General features: G+C 39.4%; 1 protein-coding gene across 7 annotated transcripts in view; it reads right to left on the bottom strand.

Moving 5' to 3' along the window:
• Nucleotides 1-27,921, bottom strand: part of KIF1B (kinesin family member 1B) — an 83,085-nt gene that overhangs the window by 53,491 nt on the left and 1,673 nt on the right. For 3 of the 7 annotated variants that reach the window (XM_069035151.1, XM_069035154.1, XM_069035157.1), the window contains exons 2-14: nt 24,244-24,425; nt 10,191-10,267; nt 8,899-9,078; nt 8,478-8,543; nt 7,534-7,712; nt 6,746-6,857; nt 6,542-6,619; nt 6,292-6,357; nt 5,295-5,370; nt 4,920-4,998; nt 4,487-4,629; nt 3,344-3,385; nt 322-533 (exon numbers count right to left, since the gene is read on the bottom strand). In XM_069035151.1, the coding sequence (XP_068891252.1) occupies nt 322-533; nt 3,344-3,385; nt 4,487-4,629; nt 4,920-4,998; nt 5,295-5,370; nt 6,292-6,357; nt 6,542-6,619; nt 6,746-6,857; nt 7,534-7,712; nt 8,478-8,543; nt 8,899-9,078; nt 10,191-10,267; nt 24,244-24,349 (1,416 nt within the window). In that variant the 5' untranslated portion in view covers nt 24,350-24,425. The remainder of the gene's footprint in view (nt 1-321; nt 534-3,343; nt 3,386-4,486; nt 4,630-4,919; nt 4,999-5,294; nt 5,371-6,291; nt 6,358-6,541; nt 6,620-6,745; nt 6,858-7,533; nt 7,713-8,477; nt 8,544-8,898; nt 9,079-10,190; nt 10,268-24,243; nt 24,426-27,921) is intronic. The other 4 variants (XM_069035153.1, XM_069035155.1, XM_069035158.1 and 1 more) reach the window with 2 other exon arrangements.

The following is a 27,921-nucleotide window of genomic DNA, read 5'->3' as shown; positions in this document are numbered from 1 at the left end:
GTCAGACTTGGCTCCCACTAGTGCTGACCAGGCCTCTAAGGCTACACTTATGATCAAATTTTCCATAACTACCACTGCATCAGAGGACCCGTAAATAAGAATCAAGAATTTAATTTATAATTTAGTTGTAGCTCCAGGCTACAATTAAACCTAAATAATCCTAACAGGAAAGGCTCTGCATGGACCGAGTTTCTAGCCCACTGCAGTTAAGTGCCTTTTTTAAGGTGCAAGTGGGTTTCAGACAATTTCTACAGACACAGCATATATTTATGGAGGGAAGTTCTCTCAGGTTCACTGTTCTTCAGCCTCCTTAATACCTACCTTCAAACGTTCAATGGCCTCTTCTCCTCCAGGTGTTGACATGATTCTTTCCTGTATACTGGACACAGATGTTAAGCCCACCTGACTACTGAGAGAGCAGGAGGATGGAGATGCAGTGAGGGACCCCATGGAGGCTGTGGAAAAATTGCCAGGACGTTGATTCTCGGAGGCTAGCAAGTATCTATGCTTATTGTTCTGAAAATCTTTCAGATCTGAGAGAGAGACACACAGAGAGGGAAGGCAGGAAGACGGGAAAAAGGAAGGGAGGGAAGGAAGGAGGGAAGGAAGGAGGGAGGGAAGGAGGGAGGGAAGGAGGGAAGGAGGGAAGGAAGGAGGGAAGGAGGGAAGGAGGGAAGGAGGGAAGGAAGGAAGGAAGGAAGGAAGGAAGGAAGGAAGGAAGGAAGGAAGGAAGGAAGGAAGGAAGGAAGGAAGGAAGGAAGGAAGGAAGGAAGGAAGGAAGGAAGGAAGGAAGGAAGGAAGGAAGGAAGGAAGGAAGGAAGGAAGGAAGGAAGGAAGGAAGGAAGGAAGGAAGGAAGGAAGGAAGGAAGGAAGGAAGGAAGGAAGGAAGGAAGGAAGGAAGGAAGGAAGGAAGGAAGGAAGGAAGGAAGGAAGGAAGGAAGGAAGGAAGGAAGGAAGGAAGGAAGGAAGGAAGGAAGGAAGGAAGGAAGGAAGGAAGGAAGGAAGGAAGGAAGGAAGGAAGGAAGGAAGGAAGGAAGGAAGGAAGGAAGGAAGGAAATACCAATGTAAGAGGAAAGCATTTAAGCAGAAACAAGGCAAGTTTTGTAATTTTTAGATGGCAGTTCTGAAACAAATCTTTCAATACTAGCAATCATAACATAATAGCTCAGACCCTGAGGTTCACTAGGAAGGACTGCATGATAAACCTTTCTAAACAAAAAAGCTTGAAAAAATAAACTACACATCAGCAAAAAGCAACCATCCTACACCTCCCTGAACACTAAGCTGAGCACCCTGAAGCTCAGAGCAGGACCAGATGGAGATCCTCATGATGCTAATGACATTTTGGGCTGAAGTCTGAGACACCAACCCCTTAAACTCAGGAAAACATTCTCTTCCAGAGCCCTTTAATGTGAAATGATGATTAAGTAAATCTTTACCACAGCAGTGGTTCTGCTGCCAAAGCACCCAGACCACAAAAAGAACTTCCTCTCCTTAAATTCTCACCAGAGAGGATGTGAATCACCTGTCAGTGCATGACAGGGACGAGAGAACATAAGTCCACAACAAAAACATTATGCTGCTTCTTGACCTTCCTTACCTGAATAAAAATGGAAATCTAACAGATCTGATCAGTGAAATATCTGATAAGGGTCTTATACTTCAGAAGGTGCTTCAAAGCTTTTTGGCTGTTAGTCTGAATTAAAAAGGCCTTTTAAAAACCTACAAAATTTAATAAGGTAGCTTCTGTAGCCTGAAAACCTGCAGGCCTGAAAATGTTGCCTTGAAAGCCAGAGAACAAGAAAAGCTGCCTGAATGATTTAAGAACAAATATACAATGGAAATTTATATTAATTTAACTTGGCTTCTTGGATATGTCTGTAAACCATATCCTCAGAATAATCACACACCAAAAGAAAAACCCCCTAACATGAAAATATCAGATAACTGAATAGCTCAGTTTTAATAACTTAGTATTTTAAAATATAATTTCAAAGACAAATCCTTTTAAAAAAGTCACTTCAGGAAAGAAACAGGTCAAATCAGACCCTGCAAGTTATAAACAGGGGCATCACACGTACAAAAACGAGATGCTCACCCAGACATTGCATAAATTTTCCTGTCCTCCTACATCTCCTCTACTCTGCCCCTGAACAATCCTGCCATTGTCAGCCTTATGCCCTAGTTCACTCCATGCTCAACCTGCTGTTTCAGCCTCATGGAACTGATGATTGCCCCGAGCCAGTTTGAAAACCACCATCTGCAAATACAGGAGGCAGGACTGGGAGTTTCACAGAAGAAAAGCAGGTTAAGGGAAGGGAATGCTGCCAGGATGAGGAAAGCAGGCATGACAGAGCAGGGATGAAGTCTCAAAAGGCCATGCACTCCTGAAGAGAAAGGAAGTGGCACTTGCAATAGCTCCACAGTCACTGTGACCACAGAGAACCAGAACCCTCAGGACCATGCACGCTGCTCCTGGAGCCGCAGCTCCTACACCATGACATGTGCACGCGTTGGAAGCAGCATCAGAATGTCAGACAGGCCAGGATGAGTCTTTACACCACCAGTAGCTTCAATTTTAGGAAATTTCAGACAGATCTCCTTCAGCTGATATTGAGTGAAGGTGAAAAAAACTGACTGAAAGCGTTTTAAAAGTCTACCAACCCAAAATTTACATGGAGCACGTTTCCCTTGCAATGGACTACATATATTCCCCTTTCATAGAAGCAAACACCAAGAGAAATAAAATGCTCTTTGCTGACTGGTTTTAGCCCTATTAAGTTAATCACCTGCAACCAAGTATTTTTGACCTCAAAAAAAGAGAGCTTCATGAGTATGTCTGGCTTCTTTCTTTCTTCCCTTTTTTTTTAAGACTATACAAAATAAATACATTGCAGTGTCCAGGAGGAACTGGAAATACTTATCTTGAGTTCATCAACTGACACATTTAAAACAAATACTTCAAAGTGGAAAAGAGCTGCTAAAATGCCAGGAAAGCCATGTGAGCAGGAACTGAGTAACTGGGAAAAGATTTGAGAGAAAGATTTTCTAGTTCAAATCTAAACGGTGCGCTGTCATGAAAACACACTGGAGAACTGCCACTCTCCCTTCTATATTCTGCCAGAAAGGAACAATGAACCTACGTTGCACTTTAAACTTTGCACTTTTTTTTGATTGTGGACTCAATCTAAGAAGTGCTGGTGATGCTGGTTTTCATGAACCTGCACTGCATTCCAGTGAGCGTTCTGTCTGGGATTTCCCTGTGAGAAATGCTGGCATGCAAAGCTCTGTTAAAAGCTGACCCAGAGAAAGCAGGTTAAAAAGAGAACCACACAATACACACATTTGCCTCCACTTCCAGAGTATTCATCTCCCATTGGATCAACTGAAAGGAAGCAGGAGGGAAAATACAAGAAGGATCAAAATTGAAGGTTCACTAGTGACATAGGAAGGGAAGAGAATACTACTTGATATTTAAAGAAACAAACCACAGTTTTCAGTAACACAGTTTTTTCCATTAGGATTTAGAACCAAAACCCACAGACTGTAACAAGCATGAAAACACTTGTATTTCATTGTCTTCTGGCCCCATTCTCTTGAAAACAAGCAAACAAAGAGGTAAATACATGCCATATGTCTTTAAGTAGTCTGTGACTGAGTCAGGACTTCTGCTTCACAGACAAAAAGGTCTGAAAAATCAGAAACCAGTGCAACACTTCTTTTTTTTTTTAAGTCAAAGAAGCTTTTAATCCACTGGAATACGTTCTGTGCTTTTATGGGCATTTCCTTCACAAGGAATTAAATCACTGTTCATATTACAGAAGAATGTAGCAGCTAGAATTTCAGTTCATCTGTCTTGCTTGGAAAGAGGACAAGGAAATTAGGCACAAGTGTGTTCTAGTGCTTTAAGAGGTTGCTGGCAAAGCAAATCAGTACAACACTGCTCTGCCAACCTAACTCAAAATCTCCCAAAAAGATTGATTAGTTATTCACAAGCAGCTGTTGCATAGATATTTCAAGATGACAAACGATTTGTCACTTAGGACACTGTCTAACATTAGCCATTGTTTTATTTTGTGAATGAGGATGGCACTGAAGCCAGGTATCAACCAATAACCTTAACCCTTTAAGGAGGAAGCAAAGATAACTTTTTTCTCAGTATGAAATTGAGTTTCTGTATCTCAGCTCTTTTATTGGCAGCCAGACAAAAAGCCCTCCATAACTCAACAGAGCAACGCCTGAATGTGTAAGTTCTATTACGCAAAAGAATCTCTACAATAATAGGAAATTCAAACTCCCTATTTTTCCTTAAAAGTTTGAAGGTGGCTTGTCAACTCCACAGACAAACCTAAGATGGTCGAAACTTAAATATCAGCACCTATATTTAAATTCTGTGTTTTAAATCCCTTTCTCTCACAGGCTCAGGTCTCCCTCCTCTGCTAGAGAGGCCAAGCCCAGGATGCTGAGGTGTGTTTAATCCACTTACTGTCAATAATATCTCCCAGCCCCTGAGCACGCAGAAGATCCTTAAGCCTTGTCACCTCCTCTTTCAGCTCCCGCACCAGCTTGGCGTTAGGATCTTCATTGATAACAGCATTGCATTTAATCTGCTTTGCACGATCAGCATATCTGGAACCAGACCAGAACAATGAAACCTTACCACAAACACAGAACTGCTTATATGCAACTTATATAAAACACACGAATGCAGCAACATAGAAGACATTTAGCTTCCACCTGTATGTCAGAAGAGTAGGCAATAAATCCCTGCTTCCTCTGCAGGGCAATTGAGTTCTTGCCAGTAGAGTCTTCTTCCCCACAGACAAGCTCAATTTGTAACAACCCAAAGGTTTGAAGGACAAAGTATGGCCATTAGAGCAAACAGTTACTCGTACCCATCCCAGAGGAAGAGAAAGTACCTTAAAGTGCTCAAAGTTTCATCATAGTTTATGTCTGCTGGACTGAGAGCAGCAACCATTGCAGTTCTGGAGTTACCACCTATAATGGACAAGATTTTCGATGAAACTACAGTGCACACTCCAGGCACTACCTACCTACCAAATATCAGTGTTTTCAATAAATTATAGAATTCAACTAAATTCTACAATTCTAAGAAACATACAAAAACCACAGGAAAGAGTTATAGCATTAACACAAGGTGGAACTATGACAACTCAGATTTGGCTACTAAAGATATTTAACCTCATACTCAATACAAATTTAAGTGAGTTAAAAGCAGTCAGGAAATTCAGTGAGACTTTCTTTCCATATTGGCACAGACAAATCAGCCATACCTAGATTTTCTCGAAGAAGCCACGTTAATACAGAATCCCTGTAGGGTATAAAGTCTGTCTTCTTCTTTTTTTTGCTCTACAAAGAAACAACACAATATGAAAAATAGGAAGGTTTCTCTGTGTAATAACACCTTCCTGACATTTAAATTCTGTATTCTAACAGCATTCCAAGCAGCAAATCTTACACTCAGGCAAAGAAACCAATATCTACTCCTACTCAGACCATCATACCTTGCTGGTGCAGTTATCCTAAGTTGAAAGCATTAAGGAAAAAGGAAGAAGATACAAGATGAGCTTCTTAACAGATTTATACATCGTTTCCATGTTAGACAGTACGTCCTTTCCTTGAGAAGCCAAATTAATGAGAATCTCTTCAATCAAAAAAAAAAAATCTGAAAAGCACTTAAGCATATTCAACCTGTCCAAGGTGTTAACTCACTTTCAAAAGGAACAACCATCATTTATTTGTTTTGTTTGTTTGGGGTTTTTTTAATAGTAGTTGAGTACAAAAAATAAAAGACAAAGTACTTTTCTAAACCCACAACATTTTGCTTGGATCAATATATGCTCACTTAAGACATTATTAAGTCTTGCCATCGCAAAGAAAGCCAGTGAATCAAATTATTGCACTGGTGTTTCTATAGATTTTAACAACAAAGCTGTAGTTAAGTTTTCTAAAATTATTCTTTCAAGTAAAAATAAAATTACTGCACTGAAGGTCTAAAAACTTGCTATGTGAACAGGTCTACATAAACACAGGCTTCTTTTGCAAGGTTTCTTCACAGTTAAACAAACCAATGCTTCAATCTGTTGACAGCCTGTGTGACACCCACAGAACAGCATCAACTCTATTAATCTATCAAAATACACACAGCTAACAGGGCTGAGAATACAAGGCCAAGCACAGCAAATGATTCTGCTGTACTCCATGGATTTTATTGTTTCCATTTGATCAGCTATGCAAAGGTTGTTGCAGGCAAGGAAATGCTCTACTTACCACTTCAGCCAATGCTGAAATAACTTTGCCCAGAGTTGTGAGAGACTTGTTTATATTTGCTCCTTCCTGGGAAAACAGAAATCAGTATTATGTAGTAATTTAAACTGTCCAACCATGAATCTCTGTAGTCTTGAGGTTTGCAACTATTTTTTCCATACTTGTAACTTACTATTTGTCCAGCAAAGACTCCACACAATGCTTGTGCCCCCACTTCCTGTTCCTTCCCCAGCACCCCTCCATGGCCCCGTACCTTTAACCGGGTTCCTTTGGCACCGGTGGAGTCAGCTCGCTCACTCCCAGCGAGATCCACAAGGCTGATCTTGCTCACCTGAAGAGAGAAAGCACATGAACAGGAGAATTAGTTCTTGGTGAATTAAAGCAAGAACAGAACTACAAAGTCACTGCAAGGAAGATCAGTGAAAAACAGCCAGAAAGCCACTTATCTGTAACACACCTTCTCTGTGGAAAGGTCAGTTTCTGTGTCATGTTTCTTCTGAGTAAAGACAATTGTAAACACAGCATGAGAGCGGCTACTGGTTTCATTCATGTTGGTGGCTGCCACAGTCCTAAAATATGAACAGATAGGAGCACATTTAAAAAAGGACAATTACCTGCAGGGCTGAATGCAGCTGCAGAGGAATGCAAGCAAGAGGCTGCACAGGTGATGTGCTGCCCTGTAACCAAGACCCAGCCACACCTAATATCGTTAACAAACCCTTTCATTTTTTTACTCCTGAATTACTCCCATCTTCACCACAGTTTAAACAGAGCTTTCTCAATCTGTGTACTCAGTAGTCCACCTTACATGCAAATGCCCAAGAAAACCTGAGCAGCATTTATGTGGGTCTTTCTCATATATTGTTAAATGGAGTCAACAGGTGACATGGGAGCAACTAATAATGAATCAGAAACTAAAGCTGGAGTGACAACTTTAGTCCTGACCATCTGAATTAAGGAAAGAGGAGACTGTTCACATAGGTTTTTATAACAGGATAGTGACAGAGCACACAGCAAAGGCAGAAGTAAATGCCAGAATAATTATTTAGACTTCACCTCAAGTCACTATGATCTTTAAATGTCTACACAGCAATTTGCACCACTAGTTCACCACACAAAGCAATTTCTGCTTTTAACAGCATTGATCAGTGCATATTTCAATAATACTCCTCACTTACAAGAGGTTTTTTTAAAGTGCTAATGCATAACAGTGATAAAAATATATAGCACGCTCCCATCACTAACCTGGCTTTGTTCCCAGCATCCATGAGGTCTGCAATGTCTGTGTAAGATGTGACTGCTAACTTGGACAGATCTTCCACATATGGTCCAAGGAGAGGATGTTCTCGCACCCGCAAATTCCCTTTGTTCTTCGGGTTCAACAAGTCTCTGACTCTCTCACAGTAAATCTCCATGTAACTCACCTGAAAACAGGAATTTTCACAGACAATTGTATTTCTGAAGGTCTCCTCCATTGTATTTCAGAGTGCCAGCAGTAGAAATTCCCCCAGCCCACCACAGGAAGGCCGTAGGTGTGTGTCTCTGGTCATTTAACAGCTTAAACACTGGCAGAGGCAAGAGTCAAAAGTCTCATGGATCACATATCCAACATAAGTTGCTGGCCTTGCATCCATGTATAGCTCCTTCAACCATTTCAGAAAACCCTGGTGTGTAATGAAAAATTACACACTGGACTCCATAATCATCTTAACAGCCTTAATATGACACAGCACAAGTGTCAAACAAGACAGATGGTAAAAGGAATCTGCTTCCAAGGATCTCTCTTATGAACCACCAAAGCAAACTTAAGAAGGGACAAAAATTGATCTTTCTTGCAGAAGCAACTTTAGATTTTAAAAATCATGGCTATCGTGTATGACAACAAACATGCAGTCTTCCAGCCATCAGTAAAAAAACCCCATCTGTAAATGCATCTTTAAATTTTTCAGCCCATCGTTTCTTTCAGGATTACTACAGGTAAAGGAACACTAGTTTTCTGATGAGGGTGAAAAAGACTCAGAAAGGTTTTTACATTTGTCTCACATGAAAAAGAGAAAAGACAAAGTTTTAAAACATAAAATTAAAAAAACAAAACCAATCAGAAATCAGCATCTTAATGCAACGTCAATAACCCAGCACCTAAGCTCAGTTTGATGTCCAAACATTTTTTGATCCCTCACCATACCCACCTCTACAGAATATGACATTTCCTCATTGCTGTTGTCATTGATTTTCTCAAACAGCTCTTCACAAAGCTGGAAAGAGATTAAACCCAAGTCAGAAATGAGTCTTTTCTGAGTAGTAAAAAGTAACTATCAGGACATGTCATGGAAATGGCTTTAGAATGAGGGCAGGGGAAGAAAATGAACCTAATGCATCAACCACATACAGCCTCACTGGGAAGATAATTAATCTCAATCCTACATCACTATCAACCTTATTTTGTCTAGTATCTCAACAATTGCCCTAGGTTTCACCAATATCATTATTCTGTACTACCACATTAGAAGTAAGCTTTAGTTCTCTGTTAACTGTTACTGCAATATAAAAAGCAGGCGTGCGTCGGAAGATGCTATAAAAACCAAATTCCCTTTCTGGGCTCGGTTCTACCTGGGGAATGATGCCTGCTTGGCTCTCCTCCTGCTTGCCCATCATGGTGTAGGATTTCCCAGCTCCAGTCTGGCCATAGGCAAAGATGCAGACGTTGTAGCCCTCAAAGGCGTGCAGGAGCATCTCCTTCCCAATATCATTGTACACACGGCTCTGAGACGCAAAGCAGGGATCTTCAGGCTGGAAGGACATCAAAACAGCATAAATACAGACTTCTCCTATCATTTGAGTAAGATTTCAAAAAGCAATTGGTTTTTTTTATACTTTTATCTTGTGGGCCAATCCCTTAGGAAGAGGTAAATGAGGCCATTTTTATACACAGGTTTTTCCCAAGGCTGAACAAGACGGAGAAGAACAACAATGACAATGTCACTGCATTGTTTGTGAGTGTATCTTACTCTTAATCTAGCATTCCCTTGCTTCCTGAAATGTTGAATTTTAACATTACCTGCTCCTGAAATCAGGAAAAATTTAGCTGTGCTAACATTCTAAGGTTGGGATCAAGATTTTATCAGACCTCTTCTGTTCCTTGATGCTGCGTATCTGCTAGTTTTCATGTATTCTGTTCATAATGTTCCTGTGACTGGGCTCTAATCAACTTTTACTGCTGCTCTGATAAACTCAGTAAGAGAGGCGAGTATTTTATTGTGAAAACAGTCGTGTTGACCACAGATTTGCTCAGAAATATTAAGTCTTATTTCACCATCCAAGCTACTAAAATCTTAGAGAAATGCATTATCTCTTCTTTCTATATCTTTTAGAAAACAAGGCAGGGGAGGAGTAGGTGGCAGAACAACACAGTTCTGCTGGAGAACAATTACTGGAAGTCAGTGAGAGCTTAGCACCGATTCACAGAAGGGTGGGGCACAGGAGCTGGATGAGAATTTATTGCTTTTGCAGCTACTGGAAACATGGATCACTATGCTGCCTCTTCCAGATATGCCAACGAAACCCAGACCACGTATCTCCTTGAACCGTAAGAACTCGAGCAACCGTCATTTGTCCAAGAGGAAAAATTAATTTACCATGGCATATGCACAACCTTAAAATATTTAGAACAGAACATTGTTGGAGAATATTTTCAGTATCTTTCGAATATTTACAAGTTGTTTTAGCTTTCTGCTCTCACCCAAACAGGGAAACACAACATACAATGACAAGCTTTTAACCTGAATGTGGGTAAGAAAGACCGTGCAGAAACATCTGACAGGGGTGGCATGATTAGAATAGAATGTTAAATCAAACCAAACAGCAACAACAACAAAACCAGTTTTTCTTGTAAAAGCACTTACTGATGTGTGGGACCAATAAGAGTAGTCAAAGCTGAAGGACTTTGGTGCTTCCTTAGGATTCTTTGGGTTGATAATACCTACAGGAAATAAAATTCAAACTCTTAGCTACCTTGACACTTAGGAGCATAATTAATGAGCTGGCTGATCCAAGATCTGTGAATCTGAATATTCAAAGTTGCCACATCGCATAAGAGTATGAACATAGACTGAAGTAACAGACTCACAGCTTCCTAACACTGTATTTCTGTAAGTTATTATTTCAAATAAGACAAGAAAAAATTCCTAGGAAGAATATGCTGTCGCTAAACAGAATTCTGTGCATTCACCACAATTAACAAAAGCTTTTCCAGATACCTTTAGGTTGGTGGGTTTAGTGCTTTGGGGTTTTTTGCCTTCCCAGCAACAAAACTGCTTCATATAACCTTTGCCTGTAGGGGAGCAATACACAATGGATCCAGCTGTCAGTGTAATGGCACACACAATGCCTGTAGTTTCTGTATTCCACAGAGGGTAATTTATAAGCACAGCCCTTGTTGCAGAAGTGAATCTCTACTGCTTCCTTCTTTTTGATACTGCAGTGCTGGAAATACTTAAATCTATTATTTCCAGCAGCTGTTTTCAACACTGTCTGTGTAAGCAAGGGCTGTAAAAAGGCATAGTCCTGAGGGTATCACAATTAGATAAACCACCTTAGCTTTACACATCCACCCCTGCACCTAAAGCAGCAATTTGCCTCTGGGAGTGAGACACTAACTGTGATGTGTGCAAATAAAGTCCACAAAGAAAGAAGCCATACAAAGGTGTCAGTAGTCTTCCTGGGGATGATTTACATCCTGATACCAGACATCCCAGAAAGAAGATGCTTATTTCTCACATATTCGTGCCAGTTAGATTATGCTTTGGGAGATGAGGGCTTCTCCCTTTCCTTCTGTGATGAATAAAAACCGTATCACCCACACCTCTTACCATTTCAAACATGAACTTAGCATCTTGTTTCACCAAAATCTCTGAAAATGTGGTTACAGGATCCCCATTAAAATTAAATCACTCCTCTACCAGATGCTGTGTTCCTGAGCAGGGCTGTGGTCCAAAATTACAGTGCAGAGAGATCATCACTGTCTGGATTGTAAATAGCAACAGTTGCTACTCTATTTCTCGTGGCCAACTCCGTTTCACTTGGATGCACCTTGTGCTGGCATTCTTGCCTTAAAAAAGCTGACAGACATGCAAAGCCAATGAATTATATGCACCAGCACACTATCAAATTGCAAAAAATTGCCTGTGGTTTTGGATAGCAACACAGGCATCAACACAGAACAAACTGTAACCTAAGCAATCATATATAGCTTTAGCTTCCCTTTACTAGCTTTGCTCAAACAACAGTACAGCTCCACTCACACTATTCCACTAGTCCTAAAGTGAACAAAAAACAAATCCCAAAGACAACTCCCTGCACCAAACTTAAATTCTTAAATGAGAAATGAGAAGCTGTTGAGTTGTAGCGGTCTGGAATACACTGCAGGGAGAGAACTAATTTAAGATCAAAGCTCTGAAAGGTAAGGGAGAGGTAATGCCTTGTATCTGGAAGTCCCCTGCCAAAAATGCTGTACAAATAATAGAGTCTCCACATTAGTGTCTGAAAAGGCACTACAAACTTGCCATTAGTTGTTTGCCTTTCTTGCTTCAGCTTAAATTTGATCTATCGCATTGGAGAAGAGTGAAGTTCAGGCTCTGTGAGTTATGCAAGTCATTTCAATCTGCTCCATTTTTTTCTCTTTTTAAACCATTGCTGTTATTATTACTGTTACTGTTATTTTCTTACATAGACTTTCCTCAGCTCTTCACAGTGAGTTCCATGTCCAGGTCACTATTTTGAAAATCACTTTCTAGGACGCATGTTTTTGTAAAGCGTATCTTGAGAAGTGTATCAGGAAAGGGAGTTTAATTTGCAAGAAAGCAGCTCTGTCAGAGGTTGGGAATGCAGCTGCCTGGCCAAAACCTTCCACTGCAGCAGGAATGGCTCAGAGAAAACCTCCCAGCTGCCAGGAACACTGCATACTGCCCCTCACCACTGTGATCCAGTCACAGCCTTCGCACTCAGCTTCTGGTCCAAACCTGAAGTCTCTTTATCCCTGTTTCTGTTTCTTGCACACAGTCTACATCCTCCGTTTTCAGAATCATTGGCTTCGCAGAATTCTCAGTCTACAAATGATTCCAGCAGAGCTGACTGGGTGAGAAGATTACGACCTCAACAGATTTCAGCTGGACTGAGACCCTCTTCACTTGGGGCACGCAACACCAGGTGGGTGCTGCCAGCATTAGAGATGTCTGATGTGGTCTGGGTTTAAACCCAGTGATCAGGTAGGCAATAATGTGATTAAAACACCTGGAAGATGATGAGGCAGCTAAGAAACCAGGAATTCAACCTGAAATAACTGACCTCACTTGAAGGTGCCTATTGCACCAAGCATCATCTTTGGAGGGACAAGAAAACCTAGGAAATCTAGCTACTTTTAAAGGAAGCTAATGGATATTTCTGAAGAAATTAAAAGGCTTCTTATAGTACAGGTAAGGTTTATCCTAAAAGTTTATGTGCTAAATTGGGAAAAATAGAAATGGTGATGCAGAAATTAAGACTGAGTTGGCAACACCAATTTTATGTACCATGTTTCTCAATCCGCTGTGTTTTCTGCTGAATAAGGAAACAAATTGAATTAAAAGAGAAGACTGTTTCCAGTGTCTCCAACATCCACAAGAATACTAACAGCTTTTCAGTTACTTTCTTTGGTTTTTAAACCATGCAAGGCCAAGATGAATTATATTAGTGAATCATGAAGTAAGTCATCATCTATCTCCTCTCCCCACAGCAGCCTCACCACACGGTCCACACGCTAATGGTTTAATTACAGAGCCTCAGGAAATGAGAAAGGCAATAAGGCAGACGATCACAGCAGGAACACATTAATAGTCTTTTTATCTTAGAGAATAAATTTGTTTATCTGCTATTTCAAAGGTCCAATGTGGCAATTAACTCTTCTGTTTGCAAACTGACACTGCTGCTTTGTGCTGCAGCTATAATTACCATCAGCATGGCACCGGAGCAGCTCTGAATGCTGGAGTCAGCCAGTTCCTGAGAAAATCCCTCTTTCAGGCCCCTTGCTTCACCAAGAACAAACTTACTAGGTCATGGGGTATCTTCTAGCTTTCCTCAAGCTAAGCTTTCTGCACCTAAGAGACACTGGAAGGGATATCTTACAGAATCGCTGTCTGCTACACCACTGCTACTGAAACAGGTCACACTCGGAATTCCAAGGTGAGAAGGATGAAACAAGCTGAAGATAATATTTCTCTGCTGCAGTGCCTAAAGCCTCTTCTGGGATCAAAGCAGCAACCACAACGGGGGTTAATGCCCATCATTTACCTTTGGAATGGAAGGCCAAAAAAAAGGCAAGGGAATGTTCATGGGTTTAAAGTATTTTCTACAAATCATTGATTCGGCTGAGAGAGATAAATGCCCATATTATTACTTTTCTTTATTTGAATAATGAATTTCTGAAAATTTTGAATAATAAGCTTCTCCTTAAGAAACAATATTTAGATCTGTTTTCTACCTTTGTACACAAATAGAGCAAGTAATTACACGTCATAAATTGAGAGAAATAAAAGTACACTGTGTGAACAGCTCTGCAGCAGTACCCATGTGAAGTAGCTGATTTAGTATCCACTGCCATGCCCACCTAGAGACACAGCTTGCATTTTAAAAGCTTAGTCTTCCCTTAGAGTTATACAGTGAGCCAAGCCGAGCTGCTTCACACTGCCCAAAGTTTCTCTAAGCAGGAGTAATTCACATATTCTCTGGAGCTCAAGCAACTTAAAAAATTCTTTTTAGCTGCTTAGCTGTTTAAGTTTTAGCTGTTTAAGTTTGGTGGACTTTTTGATACCTATAACTACAAACATTTTATACCTCACTGACCAAAAGGTAAGGAAATGCACAGTTTTAAAAGAAAAAAAATTAGATTATTTGGTGTGAAGAAATTAAGTATTATGTAAGACCCAAATACTTTAACTTATTGGTCCTTGTACAGGACAAATACATAGTAGGAGCAGTACAGGGGAATAAAAGGAAAAAGCAGGAGCACAATAAATGAAAGAATTATACTTTCAGATGTGCTGTACCAACAGTAACAGACCAATCTCCACAAAACATTTGGATTTTATCATACCCTTACTTAAACAGGCAACTTCATTTTTTGGCATTTTTATTTCCACAGTCCATCCCACTTGTTCCTTAATTAACATTTTATATACCATCCACCATCTGCTTTACAGCTAGCACAAAAATAACATATACTTTCAACCTTTTAAATCTATGAGCTCAAATTCATCCCTAGTTTTTTAGAAAACACTGTAGCAACACTTGAAAGACCACTATTGAAATAGTACCCATATATTTCATAATATGCATTACATTGCATTCCTATTGTCATTTTGGACATCCAAATTTTTTGCCTTAGAATCCAATTTTCATTTCTGAAGCTGAAATTCAAAAAGCACAGGTCAAATATACATCTTATTTTACAATTATAACCAGAGTGTGGAGCACAGCTGAGAGCTGATGCAAAGTTAAAATCTTCTAGGGTATTTCCAACTGGAAGCAGCATTCTCTGTCTTCTCACTCCTCCCTAAACATACACAAACACATTTCCACTTCAAGCCTTCATTTCTGGACTTACACTTCCAGGCTCCTTTAAAACTAACCAAGTAAACAGACAGTAGGAAGCCTACAAAGTGAAGAAAAAAAATCCACAAAAGCAAGGAAACTTAGCCAAGATCAGCCCCCTCATTCCATTCCCATCTACTCAGCCACATAAATATTTGTGCAGGCACAAAGAATGACTAGAAGTGCTTCTCAACCACTCCAAACTCGCATCAATTATGACACTGAATCTGCAGTCCAAGCCTGATCTGTTCTCATCCCAGTCAGTGCTGCTCCTCAGCATGTCACAAATTTGGCATATTAGAAATTATCTGCAGTTCAACATCTGGGGATGCCAAATACACAAAATTCCTTCTAATAAGCTCTTGGAACAGAGAGACAGAGTGCAAGAGGCAAGAGCTGAAATTATTCTCTTACCCCTCCCTGCATTTAAAGTCAAGTCTCTGGATTGCCCGGCTCCGCCTCTGTTAGCGCCCAGAGTCATCCTGCAGGGCACGCTGCCAGCAGCCATGCCAGGCATTGGTCACTGTGGGGTGCTCCAGAGAACTGGCTAACTGCAGCTTGCCCTTCAGATAAACACCAGCAGACAGAATTAACTTGGGCTTTATCCTGGGATTAGCTGGTACACAGTCTGTGCTAGGAAGGGGGGTGAAGGGACACACGGACTTTTTTGAAAAAACAAACAAACAAACAATTCCTAATCAGAAATGAAACCCAATTATGATGAAAGTTGAGTATGGAACTGGAAAAACCGACCTTCCCAGATTTGTGCAACACAGCCTGCTTTGTCGTTAACATCTGCCATTCCCATATTGCTACCATAGCAGGCAATGCTGAGGGCACAAAACCTCTTTAACTTCTACATATGAAATAAAATTAGATTTCTTCCCACGAAGAGAGGCTTCACATGAGCCTCAACAATTCTCCCTGTGGCAGCATTATTCTAGCCCAAGCACACATTCCTACTAAATGCCACCACTCAGAGATAACAGCTAGCATGAAAAGCACTGTCTTCACTTTTGTTCTCCTTAACTGTTAGTAAAGGAACAGGCACACATTTTCAAAAATCATTTTGGTCTAAACAGAACTTTGAAAGGGGTAACTTTGGGGGGAAAAAACATAAAATAATTAATTTCTATGCCTTCTTCAAACTCTATTTGGATCAATATAAGCAGTAGTTTTATTGTGGCTGAATAAACAATTTATCCAGTACAAAAAACCTGAGGCTTTCAGAATTGACTCCCCAAGACCAAATTAACATTAAATACAGAGTCCCTTAAAAAACATGGGTCTGGAAAATATATCTGCACCATCTGTAGACTGGAATGACAACAATGGGAACATGTTCCTTACGGAGAGCAGGGTGGAGCAGGCATTCTTTATTTGCTGGAACGTGAATAACACCACAAAGTCACGTTTAATACAGGCTTCTTTCCTAGGCGTACGCTGCAATCAGATCTATGGCCATAGTGCTTTTATAAGACAGACTTTCAGGGCTGTTATTATAAGAGATAAATGAAGGGAAATGGACACTTCCAGCCCATGAAGCAGTGCTTGCTTTTCAAAGCATTGTTTGCATTTTTCAAATCATTAAAAGGGAAGGAAACCAAGTAGAAGCTAAGAACAGCTCATTTGGAATTCAACCGGATTCTCTCCCCACTGTGGAATTTCAACCCTGTACTGGGAGAAAGGTTGGCTGGGGGAGGGAGTCAGGCTCAACAGCACCAGAGCAAGGCAAACGCTCACTCACAGAAGCTGCTGGAAAGCCGCTCTCATCCTCAGCTGCTCTAACAGATCCAGGAGCTATAAATACCAGCTCTCCAGCTGGTGTTCTTGGAGAACAGCATGCCAGCAGGCTCTGCAGCAGGCAGGAGCCAGCCGAACCAGACTGTTCTCCCTAGCTGAAAAGTTGACCCAAAACCATTCCAAAACCTCCACTGTCAACAGATTACCTGGGAATGTCCTACTGCAAAGGCAGTGTGTCAGGTTTGTGAGTGGGGCAGGGTGAGTGTTCCAGCTGAATTCTGGGCTCACGTTTTCTGCCTCAAGGCAGGTAAAGCAGTATCTCCCTTCACCTGCTGCTCTGACTTGACATCACCAAGAGCCAGTGGCCTCTCCTAAGACCGTTTTCAGCTTCAGACACATGCCAGCAATACATTAAGAGAACACCATGTAGCACTGGAATCTTGGGGAGCCAGGTCTTAAGGATTTCAGTACTTAAGTCAGTTTGGTCAGTTCTTAATACTGTATGTCTCTGAAAGAATTTGTGTAGTGAATGAAAATATCCAGTTCTTAAAGTAGTTCCTAATAACAATTTGCATTCTCTTTACTTCTACTTGCATACTAAAGATGGCAGTTAATTTAAACATTTGATAAAAAGAATCACCTCTAAAGGCCTAGTTCTGTGTCAGTGGGCACTAAGTCTGAAGGGGAAGCATTTTGCATGGAGAACTCACCACTGACAGAAACTGCTCTGCTGTAGTTTCATGCTAACTTCATAACATAATGTAGTCTAACTGCATTTAACATCAGCTGGAACACCCTAGTCATCCCACAGTCTTGTTCCAGACCCAGCATTTGCATCTCTAGCATTTAAAGATCATTAAATGTTCATCTTCCCCCAGCTCCCCAAAGTCACCTTCTGAATTTTTTTAACAGTGCAGAATTAACACTTCAAGCTATTTTTATTCAATCGTGAGAAAAGCTTTAGAAGGAAAATCAAGCACCTAAAAAATTCCACATTTTTACTTCTACTCCAAAAAATATTCCAGGCTTGTAGCAAAACATATGAGCTGTCAATATTGCAGGGCATTCAGAGACAGTGACTAAGACAGACTTGTGGACACAGAAAACCCTAATGCTGCTAGAACACAGAGAGCTCTAATGCTCATATTGGTAACAGGACAGTCATCAGAAGAGTTTGGGTAACCTCTGCTACTGTGACCTCTTTGACTCGTCCTTCAAACCTCAACCACAAGACCATTCAAGCACCCTCCACGTGACACAATTTATCTTCCCATAAACAGCCTGTTGTGATAACACACCCACCATGAATGCAGTGCAGTATTATCATATTGGACAAGCATTCATTTAGCTTGCACCACTTACAAGGATTTACAGACCAGAAAAATCAGGGTAGGGGTGAAGTGACATTCCTGCAATGCTGATTATTTTTCCAAGACAACCTCATCATGCAAGATACAAGTATAAAACACTAGAAACATATGAAAGAAAAAAAAACAACAAACAAGAAAACCAAGCTGTCTGCTTTAAGAATCAATGCTTTTTGGAAGGCACAAGGCATCAGAAAGGGAATATGCTTATTTTCTGAGATATCTAAAATTATTATTTTCATAAGACAGATTGAGAGTCAAGACTGAAGTCTATCTACAGTAATTAAGCCACTTTTCTATACTTTCATTGAAAGCATCTCATCAAGACAGAAAAACAGTACATTTAACTACAATGAACTTTTTTAGTTGCTTTTCCTATCTATGTAGCACATGTTATATAAATTCCCACCATTTTACTTTCTACATGTCCTCAATCATAGTCAATAAAAACCAGTTTCTTGTAAGGCCTTTCTTCATCCATAATTTAGACCAAATGCTATTTCCATGGTACAAGCTCTTTCCTGAAACTATCCAAACTATACTTACAGAAAAACAATGCAGAAATAAAACCAAACTCATTATTCTCCTGAAGGCATACACACACAACAGGGTTTCATTACCATTTAGGACATCTTTTGGTTAAGAAAACAGTTAAAAATTAATCAGAAAGAAAAAGCTAAGCAAACCATGCTTCTTTTTTTCCTCCCCCTTAGGATCAAGTTTCTTTGAAAGAGCTTACTACTTTTTAAGCTATATGACACTGAGAAAGGCTAAATTTAACAATATACCCTGTCAAAGTATATCAATAAATGAGATGGCTAAATTAATGATGAGGTTACCTTACTCTATGAACCTTTCAATAGTTCTGACTTTTGTATTATATTTCACGTACCACTAATTTAGACAAACATGCAATAAACCGAAAGCTTTTTAAGTTCAGTCCTGCTTTCCCACCCATTTTTAATTTGCTCCAGAACAACTGCATAAAGCAGCACACATCTTAAAAAAAAAAAAAAAGAAAAAACCAAAACAAAGCAGAAATTAAAATTAGATGCTTCTGTATTAGGTTTTCTGGTTTGTTTGTTTGTTTTTTTTTTTTAATTTAATCATTTAAGTCTAGATCTGAGGTTTATACACCTTAGGGAGAAAAAAAACTTAAACAACAAAACAACCATTAAAATATCCTTTTTTTCCTACAACCTCTAAAAATTAACTCCAGAATATCTTACCAAGTTTTTCTGATGCCAAGGATGCCTGGATGAGAAGCTGACAGCCATATGTCCACAGCAGCAGCTGGGACTATTGTTGCTGGCAGATGGGACCACTTCACTAGGCCTATTTTTATTAAACATCCAATACCTTCAGCCAACATTACTGAAACACAGAGACTACTGCTGAGTTAAAATCTCAACAGGTAATTTTCAGTCCTCACCTGAGGATCCAGTTGTACTCAGTCCTTCCAAGATAACCTGGACTGTGCAGGTGCCCCTTTCCACTGGTATCGTTTATGGCAAACCAGAACATACAATAATCACAGATGAACTATAGTTTGAGAACTTTGGTTTAGTCTGTCACTCGCACACACAAGATGCTAAACCCTATTTTCATTCATCTAGTGCACAGTTAATTGCAACAGACACATTCCAAGTAGGGTATTTCCTTATTTCCTTGTTTTGTTCATTTCATTTTTTACACACTTATTTAGATTTTTAAAAGAATAAGCCTGCTGGGGTCTTTGCTAGTGATTAGTATCTAAATGCTGTCTTGTAGCTACTAGCTTGAACCTCTGCATCATTTTCTTTTGTTTTTATTTATGCATTATTTACTTACAGGCAGGATTATCAAATCACTTCCACCAAAAAAACCAAAGCAAAACAGAACAAACAAACAAACCAAAAAACCAAACCAACCCTCAAACAAATAAAAGCCAAACCAGAAAAAGCGCAACACTCAGGGAGTCTTTAGGCACAGAACAGCTTCGTTTTTCAACTCAATAACCCAAGGCAGCAGCTGCCAACATTGTTTATATTTGTTACATTTGAAAAGCCCATACAAGAATGAGCACAAGAACTACTGACACACAAAACACTCTTAGATCTACAGGTCAGCTTTCATGTATTACACTGCAGAATCTTTTTCCCACTCACCACAAAAACAGTAATTAATTAACTGGACAGGAATAATTAATTAATATTTTGTGGGCAAGATGCATTTCTGAACAAAAATTGGAAAAAGCAGGAGTTAAAACATATAACATATCAAGATATGCCGAAAACCATTATTTACACTTTAATTATTAATTTTAGAAAGCCACTTGTGAGTTTGGCCACAATAAGCCACCTAATCAGTAATTTAAAGACCATGCTCTTCAGAACAGAACTCCAAGCAGAAACAGCATTTCGGTCTACTAAATTCACTTGCTTAGCAGGTGCTTTTGAAAACAAAGCTTATGTTTCTTAGGATGATTTCTAAGAGATAATTATTTAAAAAGATGGCCTTTTTTGAAATCTGTCCCACTCAGTTACTGTTTTGATGGAGTTTTTTCATTACTAATTTGATGGTGACATTACCTCTCCTTTGAAAATTATTTTGCATTCCTTAAATAAAGGAATTTTACAGCTTCTAATTTGTCCTGTCTCTAAGAATTCCTCCATTACCTTCTCTTCTCCTACCCCCACTTCTCCTGTGTCCACTGAAGAACTTCTGGCAGTATCATTCAAATGGATCCCATCTGCAATTAGATATGATCCAAGCAGCACAGGCCTTCTGCCAAATTCCAGCCCCTTAATGCAGTCAGCACATGTGACTTCAGCTGAACTGCAGAATCTCAGTTTTGCAACGTGTATTTAAGACATAAAGACTGACAATTTAAGTGCATGATGCTGTATTACTGCAGATCAATACCTTTCCAAGCATACAGGAAAAAATAATAGTTTTGTCATCATGTAGAGCAGGCAAAAAAAAAAAAAAAGAGATAAATAATATGTTTCAAGTGCTGATTTCAAAATTCCCACATTTTGCATCCTTCCAGTAGAAAAACGGAAGTCCCAATTACTCAGTGTCCTTAACATTATGGGTTAAAGATTTTAGTACAAACTCTCTTTTTCTGAGATTAAGACATATATAGAACTGTATTCAGCTGCACTGTCATTTTTAAACAGTGAGAAATTATAAAGACAGAGACCTACTATGAATCTTGATTAAAGGTCTTGATCTTCTAGGAGAAAATTACATTAAAGCCAGATAGGATAACAAGTAAATTCTGTAGGAGTGCACAAGCAAATTATGTTGTTTTGCTTCTCAGGCAAAGGACTGTGTAATGAAATTGAGTATAAGCTTTCTAACCCAGAGGGACGTTTAGCTTTGCTGGCAAGCACCCTGTGAATGACAGGCAATCCCCAAAGCCATAAACAGCCAAATTCACACAAAAACTGTTGAACAAAAGCAGAATGTCAGGCAAGAACCCTGGTGGCATTCTGACTTCAAGAACCTACTTTGTTATGTATGTAAAAAAACACTCCTTTTTTCAATATTCATCTAAAATGATTTATAAATAAAGTACATCTGTCATATACTTAATTATTTGTATTTTTATACTGCTTTCCTTAACATAATCCTGAGCACTTTGCCTCAGTTTCACTGTAATGCAGTAGTCTCTGCCAATACATTTGCAAAACTTAAGACTTGGACAAAGTTTAAATGCAGGACCCACAAAGGATCTGTAAAATAGCTTGGCCAATCAATACATACAGAATTAAAGTTCAAGTAACAGTCAAGATCCCTTCTTAGCTGTCAGACTTCACACTGTCTCATCAATCCAGTATCACAGCCGTCCATTAGGCTTGAATTCCGAGATAAGGGAACTTTAACTGTCTTGGAGGCTTAAAATAGTCACTACTCAAGAGAAACACCATCCTCTCCAGTTTGCCTTCTGTCAACTTGATCAGTGCGCAAATGGAAAAACAACCTTCTCAGAGGCAAGTAATCTAAGCCTTGATCACTACACTGGCACATTTGAAGGTGTGAAGCAGGAAATCCTTAGTCAAGAATTACTATTGAATTCCCTTATTTTCAAATTGCTGCATCAGATATGAGTCTCAGATACACTAATTTCACTTTATGTGCTCAGCTTTTAGTCAGCAAATAATGAGCTCAATAATGTAACTGTGGGGCTACAAAAAACTGAGCATCATGAAAACAAAAGAATCTTTGGCAGAATGGCACTTATGTCCCCCAAACCTAACACGTAGCCTAAAAGCATACCAGCTGAAGAATTTCAGCTGGAAGTTATGTGTGTCAGAAAACTTTGTTAAGGAGATTCTTTGGAGAAAAGATTTCTGCTGTTTTTTTTCCCACCAAACAAAACAATGCCTTATTCATATCCTTTATTATACAATCCTCTTCTGTTCAAACTATTCCTCTGCCCATTGCTTTCTTTTATTTCCCCTCTAAGAGGGAAATACAGGGAAAAATATCCCACAGATTGTAGCAATGTTTAACTATTGCAACTGATGATTCCTTTCCACAGTCCGTAATGGCCCCAATGACTTAAGCCTGACCATCTGTCACACCACCCAGCTTGATCAGAGCCATAGCATTCAAATAAAAGGCTGCAGATTAGAACATTTTAGAGTACAAAATACAGCAAAAGAAGTCATTTCTGTAAAGAAATTTCCAATTAGATAAATTGGAAGTATTTTTCTCCTTTTGAAACCTGATGCAGTTTCTTGGAAACGTGTCCCTGTAGTGCAGCTCCAGCATTCAGAAACAGAAATGTCTGGCCTATGCCACAGCCCCAACTCCAACAAACAAACTGCCAACGACTGACTGGTCACCCTCGTTGTTGCACCACAACTAAGGTGTTTCCACAGGCTCCTGGAATTCAAACATCTTAAGCATCCAAAATTATTGCTGTGATGACTGCAGCAAGAAAAGCTATTACAGACGTACCCGGTGGTGCTGCTGGAGCCCAGAGCTTGGTGGAATTTCCATAACAAATGTCCTCTAATGAAGTCTACAGTTCTTCCATTCTACACTGGGATCCAGTGATGGGATACAAGCATCTGTTCTACGTGAGAGAACTTCAAACCCTTGCCACCCCTACTTTAAATGGAAATTTTGAAATCCAACCCCAAAAAAGTTTCTTTGGGTAGTATTTCACATAAGGTCTGAAGACAAGAATTTTCTCCACTAAAACACAAGCTCTCTTCTCTATGACACCTCTCTTCCAATGAAACCATAAACACTATATATAATTTAAGTGACCACAACTAGGACTTAAATTCCATTGCAGAAGAACAAGCAGGCTGACGTACAACCCTGGCTAAAAAAAAGGGAGAGGCCTGTATGAAACCTCCTTTGTGTTAACAAGCATGAGTAAACACTCAAGTAATCAGACAGTGAAATAACTCAGTGCTCTTGGAGGGTTGCTTCCTACAGCTGCAGACAAGACGGCTCTACTTGATTACCTAACAATGAAAAACTCCCCCAAGAAGAGCAGTTTATGGGCAGAGCTGTTGGTCTGCAGATGAGGAACGACATTCCCTCAAATGCTGTCAATACTGCCTTGACCTCAAGTATGAAAAACAACCAACCAAATAAGCAAAAAAGGTGTGCCCACATTCAGTTTCCCACAGAACAGTGTTCTCCAAATTAGACCCACAACCATCATATAGGAAGCCTAACACTTCTAATTGGTTAGAAAAGAAGATGATTTTATGTAGTCTGTTATTTTGCTGTCATTTAGACATCTGCTCTGGAAAGCATAAAACTTGATACCCTTTTCATCTCAGCTTTCTCACCCAAATTATGTTCTTAACCAAAAGCACATATTACAGAATAAGCACACCAAGAACTAAAGTACCAGATCCAAGCAGGACTTATACCCCCACAATTATCACATGGTGGTCTGCAATGTATCCCTGTATCTGTCAAGCCACATGATATTCCCACACACTGAAGTTAACAAAAAGGTTTTCACTTTAGAACTCCAAGCTTTCTGTAGAATTTTCAGATCATCAAAAGCAAACACCATGAACAACTGTATAAAAATCAAGATACTTGTGATTTAGACTTTCTACTCACATTCAGAGATAATCTAGTGTGTAATGACAGCCTCAGAAAAGCAGAAAAAGATTAATTCTAGATGATACAATGTACACAGTTCTCAGTAGGAAGGCTGGGAACAGAGAAAGACTCCCTTACAAGATTAAAATAAACTTACTGGTTGAATTGCCTTGCATCTGGATGATACATTTGGACTCTTTGCTGGTTTCTCGGGAATTGAAAGGCCGGACCCGAACAGCCACCTTCACTGAAGCCCCCGACATCCTGGCTGCTTGCAATACAGTCAAGGAACTGGAAGGGGTCAAGAGCCTTTCAAGTTATCCTTCCTGTTGGTGTTTTCTAAGGAGAAAAATATCATTTAGTTATTTACAGCTACTGCATTCAAGATGTTGATAAAATTAGGAAGGTTCAAAGTTACTTGATAAATGCAATTTCTGCTCCCTCCCTTCCCCCCAAAAGGTGTCACTTCAAAGACAGAACTGGAAATACACTTACCAGCACCTGTTCACCGTCTCCCTAGTCAATAGTTTGTGTCACCTGAAGCAGTTCTTTTGAAGTGTACAAATATTTGTTTTCATTACTTGATTTTCTTCCAGAAAGTAAGGATGCCAATACCAAAATAAATATCTGGTTGCAACATGTGTTAAGCTTAACCTAACAAAGATAATTTTAGCAGCAAAGACAGAGCTACTTAAGTTTCATCATGAGGCCCCATATCCAGGTTCTCTCACTGCCAATCCTTGCTGCCACAATGCTTTAGCAATAATATTAAAACTAACACATGTGTCATGGGCCACAGCACTCCGACTTTCAATACATATGACTCCAGAGAAAAGGGTGTACCCTTAAAGAACCCCTTGCAGTCCTGGGAAAGTCCTCTTCTCAAAGGAAATAACAACTCATCAACTACTTGTATATCTACTGATTAAAGGACACACTGTAAGGAAGAAGAGGAATCAAGAATTACTGCCTTCAGGGTAAATATTACTATCTATGTTCAGACAAATGTCCACCATTAAATTCATCTCCATTATCAAAATGCTTGTTCAAATCTAAATGATGGAGCACTTTCATTGCAGGAAACTATCCCTGACATCCACTATCCAAACTTCAAAGCATGTCTGGGACAGTGTTGGAATGTAGGGTTAAAAAAGACTGGTTTTATTGTATTGGTGTCAACCAGCCTTTTCCATTAGAAGAAAGTTTTTCAGTTGGTCCACAACCGAGAAGTTTAACTTGCTGCCACAGGATACAGTCAGTACTGAAGTCTAACAGCCTCAAAAAGCAGTAAGATTCAAAGAATAAGCCTTACTAAAAAGCTCCTACCCTTGGCTAGGAAAGCCTCCATGGCACAGAAACACAGAACCTGGAAAACCATAGTGAGAAAACATTATTTATGTTTGATTTGTCCTTATATCCTAGATATCTGCTATGGCCACTGCTGAAGAGAGGATTCAGAGCTGGATTAATCCTCGGTCTGACTCAACACAGTCATTTCTGTCTGGAACCTGACTTACCCAGAGCAGAACTCAACTCTGCTTAACCATGCACCCAGAAATCCTGACATCTTTTCTGGTTATCAACACACCACATATCCAACGAAATGCTCACTTCAGGGTTGTGATCACAGAAGTACAAAACTTACTAGCAGGTCTAAAGGAGAAGCATTTCAGCTCTGAAGTAAGTTCTACACTTGGTAAAACTACTTAAAGATGCTTAATTCAAGTTATGACACATCTTCCCACAGTACAAGAAGTCTTTAATAAAACTAAAAAACTTCATTAATGCCATCACATGGTGAAGGCAGAAATTAAATTACTCCCCCAAGTAGAAACAATTTAAAGCATTCCTTACTTTCACAGGTACCTGAGGTATTTCATCAGACTAGAAGAATGTCTTTAGGAGCAAGCCAACTGAATCTCAATGTCACTGGTACAGCAAACTGGTTGAGCAATGATTAATGACACAGCCACACCACCAGCTCAGCGTTAATATGGAATTTTAAGAAGCTTCACTAAAATCTTGCACATAGAATAAAGCAGAAAACTACTGGGAATGAATTCACAGGATGTTCTAGGTTGTTCTAGAGACTGCTTCATTCCCTCTTGCTCAGAGGTACATACTTTTGTGTGGAACAAAGTATCAAACACAGAGCTTCATTATGAACTTCTTCCCCCCAGGGATCCACCCTGTGGATTTTGGCTCTCCCTCCCTAACAGGACCCTTGCATAAGTACCTGAGCCTTCACACCACAGCCAAGTGACAACACTAATCCCGACAGACACAACCCAGAACTATTATCCAACTGACCCTGAATATTGCTCTTAGAAACAGGAATGTCATTATACATGACCCCTCAGCATCCTGTTTATGAAATACCATTTAATAATCTGTCAAGTGCAAAATATCCATTTTTATCAAGTTCACAGTGACACAATTTACTTTGTCCAAGGTGTTCTTATAATATTGTTTACAAAATGTAGGGGGTTTGTTTTCCCTTCTTACTGTAGGGTCCCACAAATAATTTTTTTCTGATGTTTGCATAAAAACACCACTCAGAACATTGCATTAATTTCTGCAGACAACAACTATATCTGGGAAGTTGGCAAACAGAGGGTGGGATGAAAAAAATCATCTACTTTAAAAAAAATATATATATGTATATGTATATATATATAAAAAAATGTTCTCAAGTACCTCTAAACATCATATTCACAGTAAGGAAGCATGAAAATCACACCTCCAGAGACTCCATATGCACTAGCTAAATGACAGACTTGTTTGAAACACAACTGTGAAGAGATTCTCACAGAAGAGGTCACAAAATCACCTGCAACATGAAAATTTAACTGCTGGACCTCTGCAATTACCAATTTTTCCAACCCTAACTTTTGTGCTGATGGAAAATTAAATGTGGCATAATTTTAAATCTCGTTTGTTCTCAACTCTGCTATTTTTCATAGCTGAAGTAAGCAAAACACCTACTTGTATTTGCACATGGATTTCAGGTGTTTTGAATATCAATTCACTATGCAAGATTTAATTTTCATTAATAAGAAAATTAACCATAACCAATATAATTTGCCAAGCTTTCCATACATTCAAGCTGTTGGGGTTTTGAGGTTTCTTACCAGTAACTTTAACTGGTCATAACACTTCATAAAGGCAGCATTGCCCTCATCACACAGACTGGTAAAATAAGGCAAAATGAGCCCCAAGTTACACAGCATCACAGATAATAAATTGCAACTGGTTTTTCAGGATTCACATTAACCAGTAGTATCACTTCCTACTACAAAATGCTGACTACAGAGTGGAAACATAACTTGAAAAAGAGAAAACCAAAATACATAACACAGTCTGTGGTACAGATTTAGAAGAACAATATTCATAAAAGATGACTTTTTTAAAATGTTCATTATAGGCTTAGAAGGCTGCCATCCATGCTAGAATGAATCATCCCCCTAATGTCTTGGAAGGAGTCTACTAGCTGTGTCTCTTTTAATGCTCAGTCTGCATGAATCCAGTCAGGAACCAAGAAGGGAACTGCGTGTGTGAGTCTTCGAGGCGATCTACCACTGGCTCCAGAACAGGTGGTAGATGACATTTGAGTTGTTTAGTAAGCTTCATCAGCAAAAAGCAAATCCTACATTCTAGTTTTACACTTATTTTAAACTAAAGATACACACCCTGCAAGTCACACACCAATATTTTAATATTAAAGTGTGTCATTAAAAAAATCATCTAAATACCTTGTTTGATTACTGGTATTCAAGCTGACAAACCCAACTGTGTTGATCAATCACCCTCCATAGGCTCAACTAGATCTGGACTT

The sequence above is a fragment of the Aphelocoma coerulescens genome, chromosome 21 (genome assembly GCF_041296385.1).
Source record: "Aphelocoma coerulescens isolate FSJ_1873_10779 chromosome 21, UR_Acoe_1.0, whole genome shotgun sequence".
NCBI lineage: Eukaryota > Metazoa > Chordata > Aves > Passeriformes > Corvidae > Aphelocoma > Aphelocoma coerulescens.
This window is presented reverse-complemented; position numbering and strand designations above follow the sequence as displayed.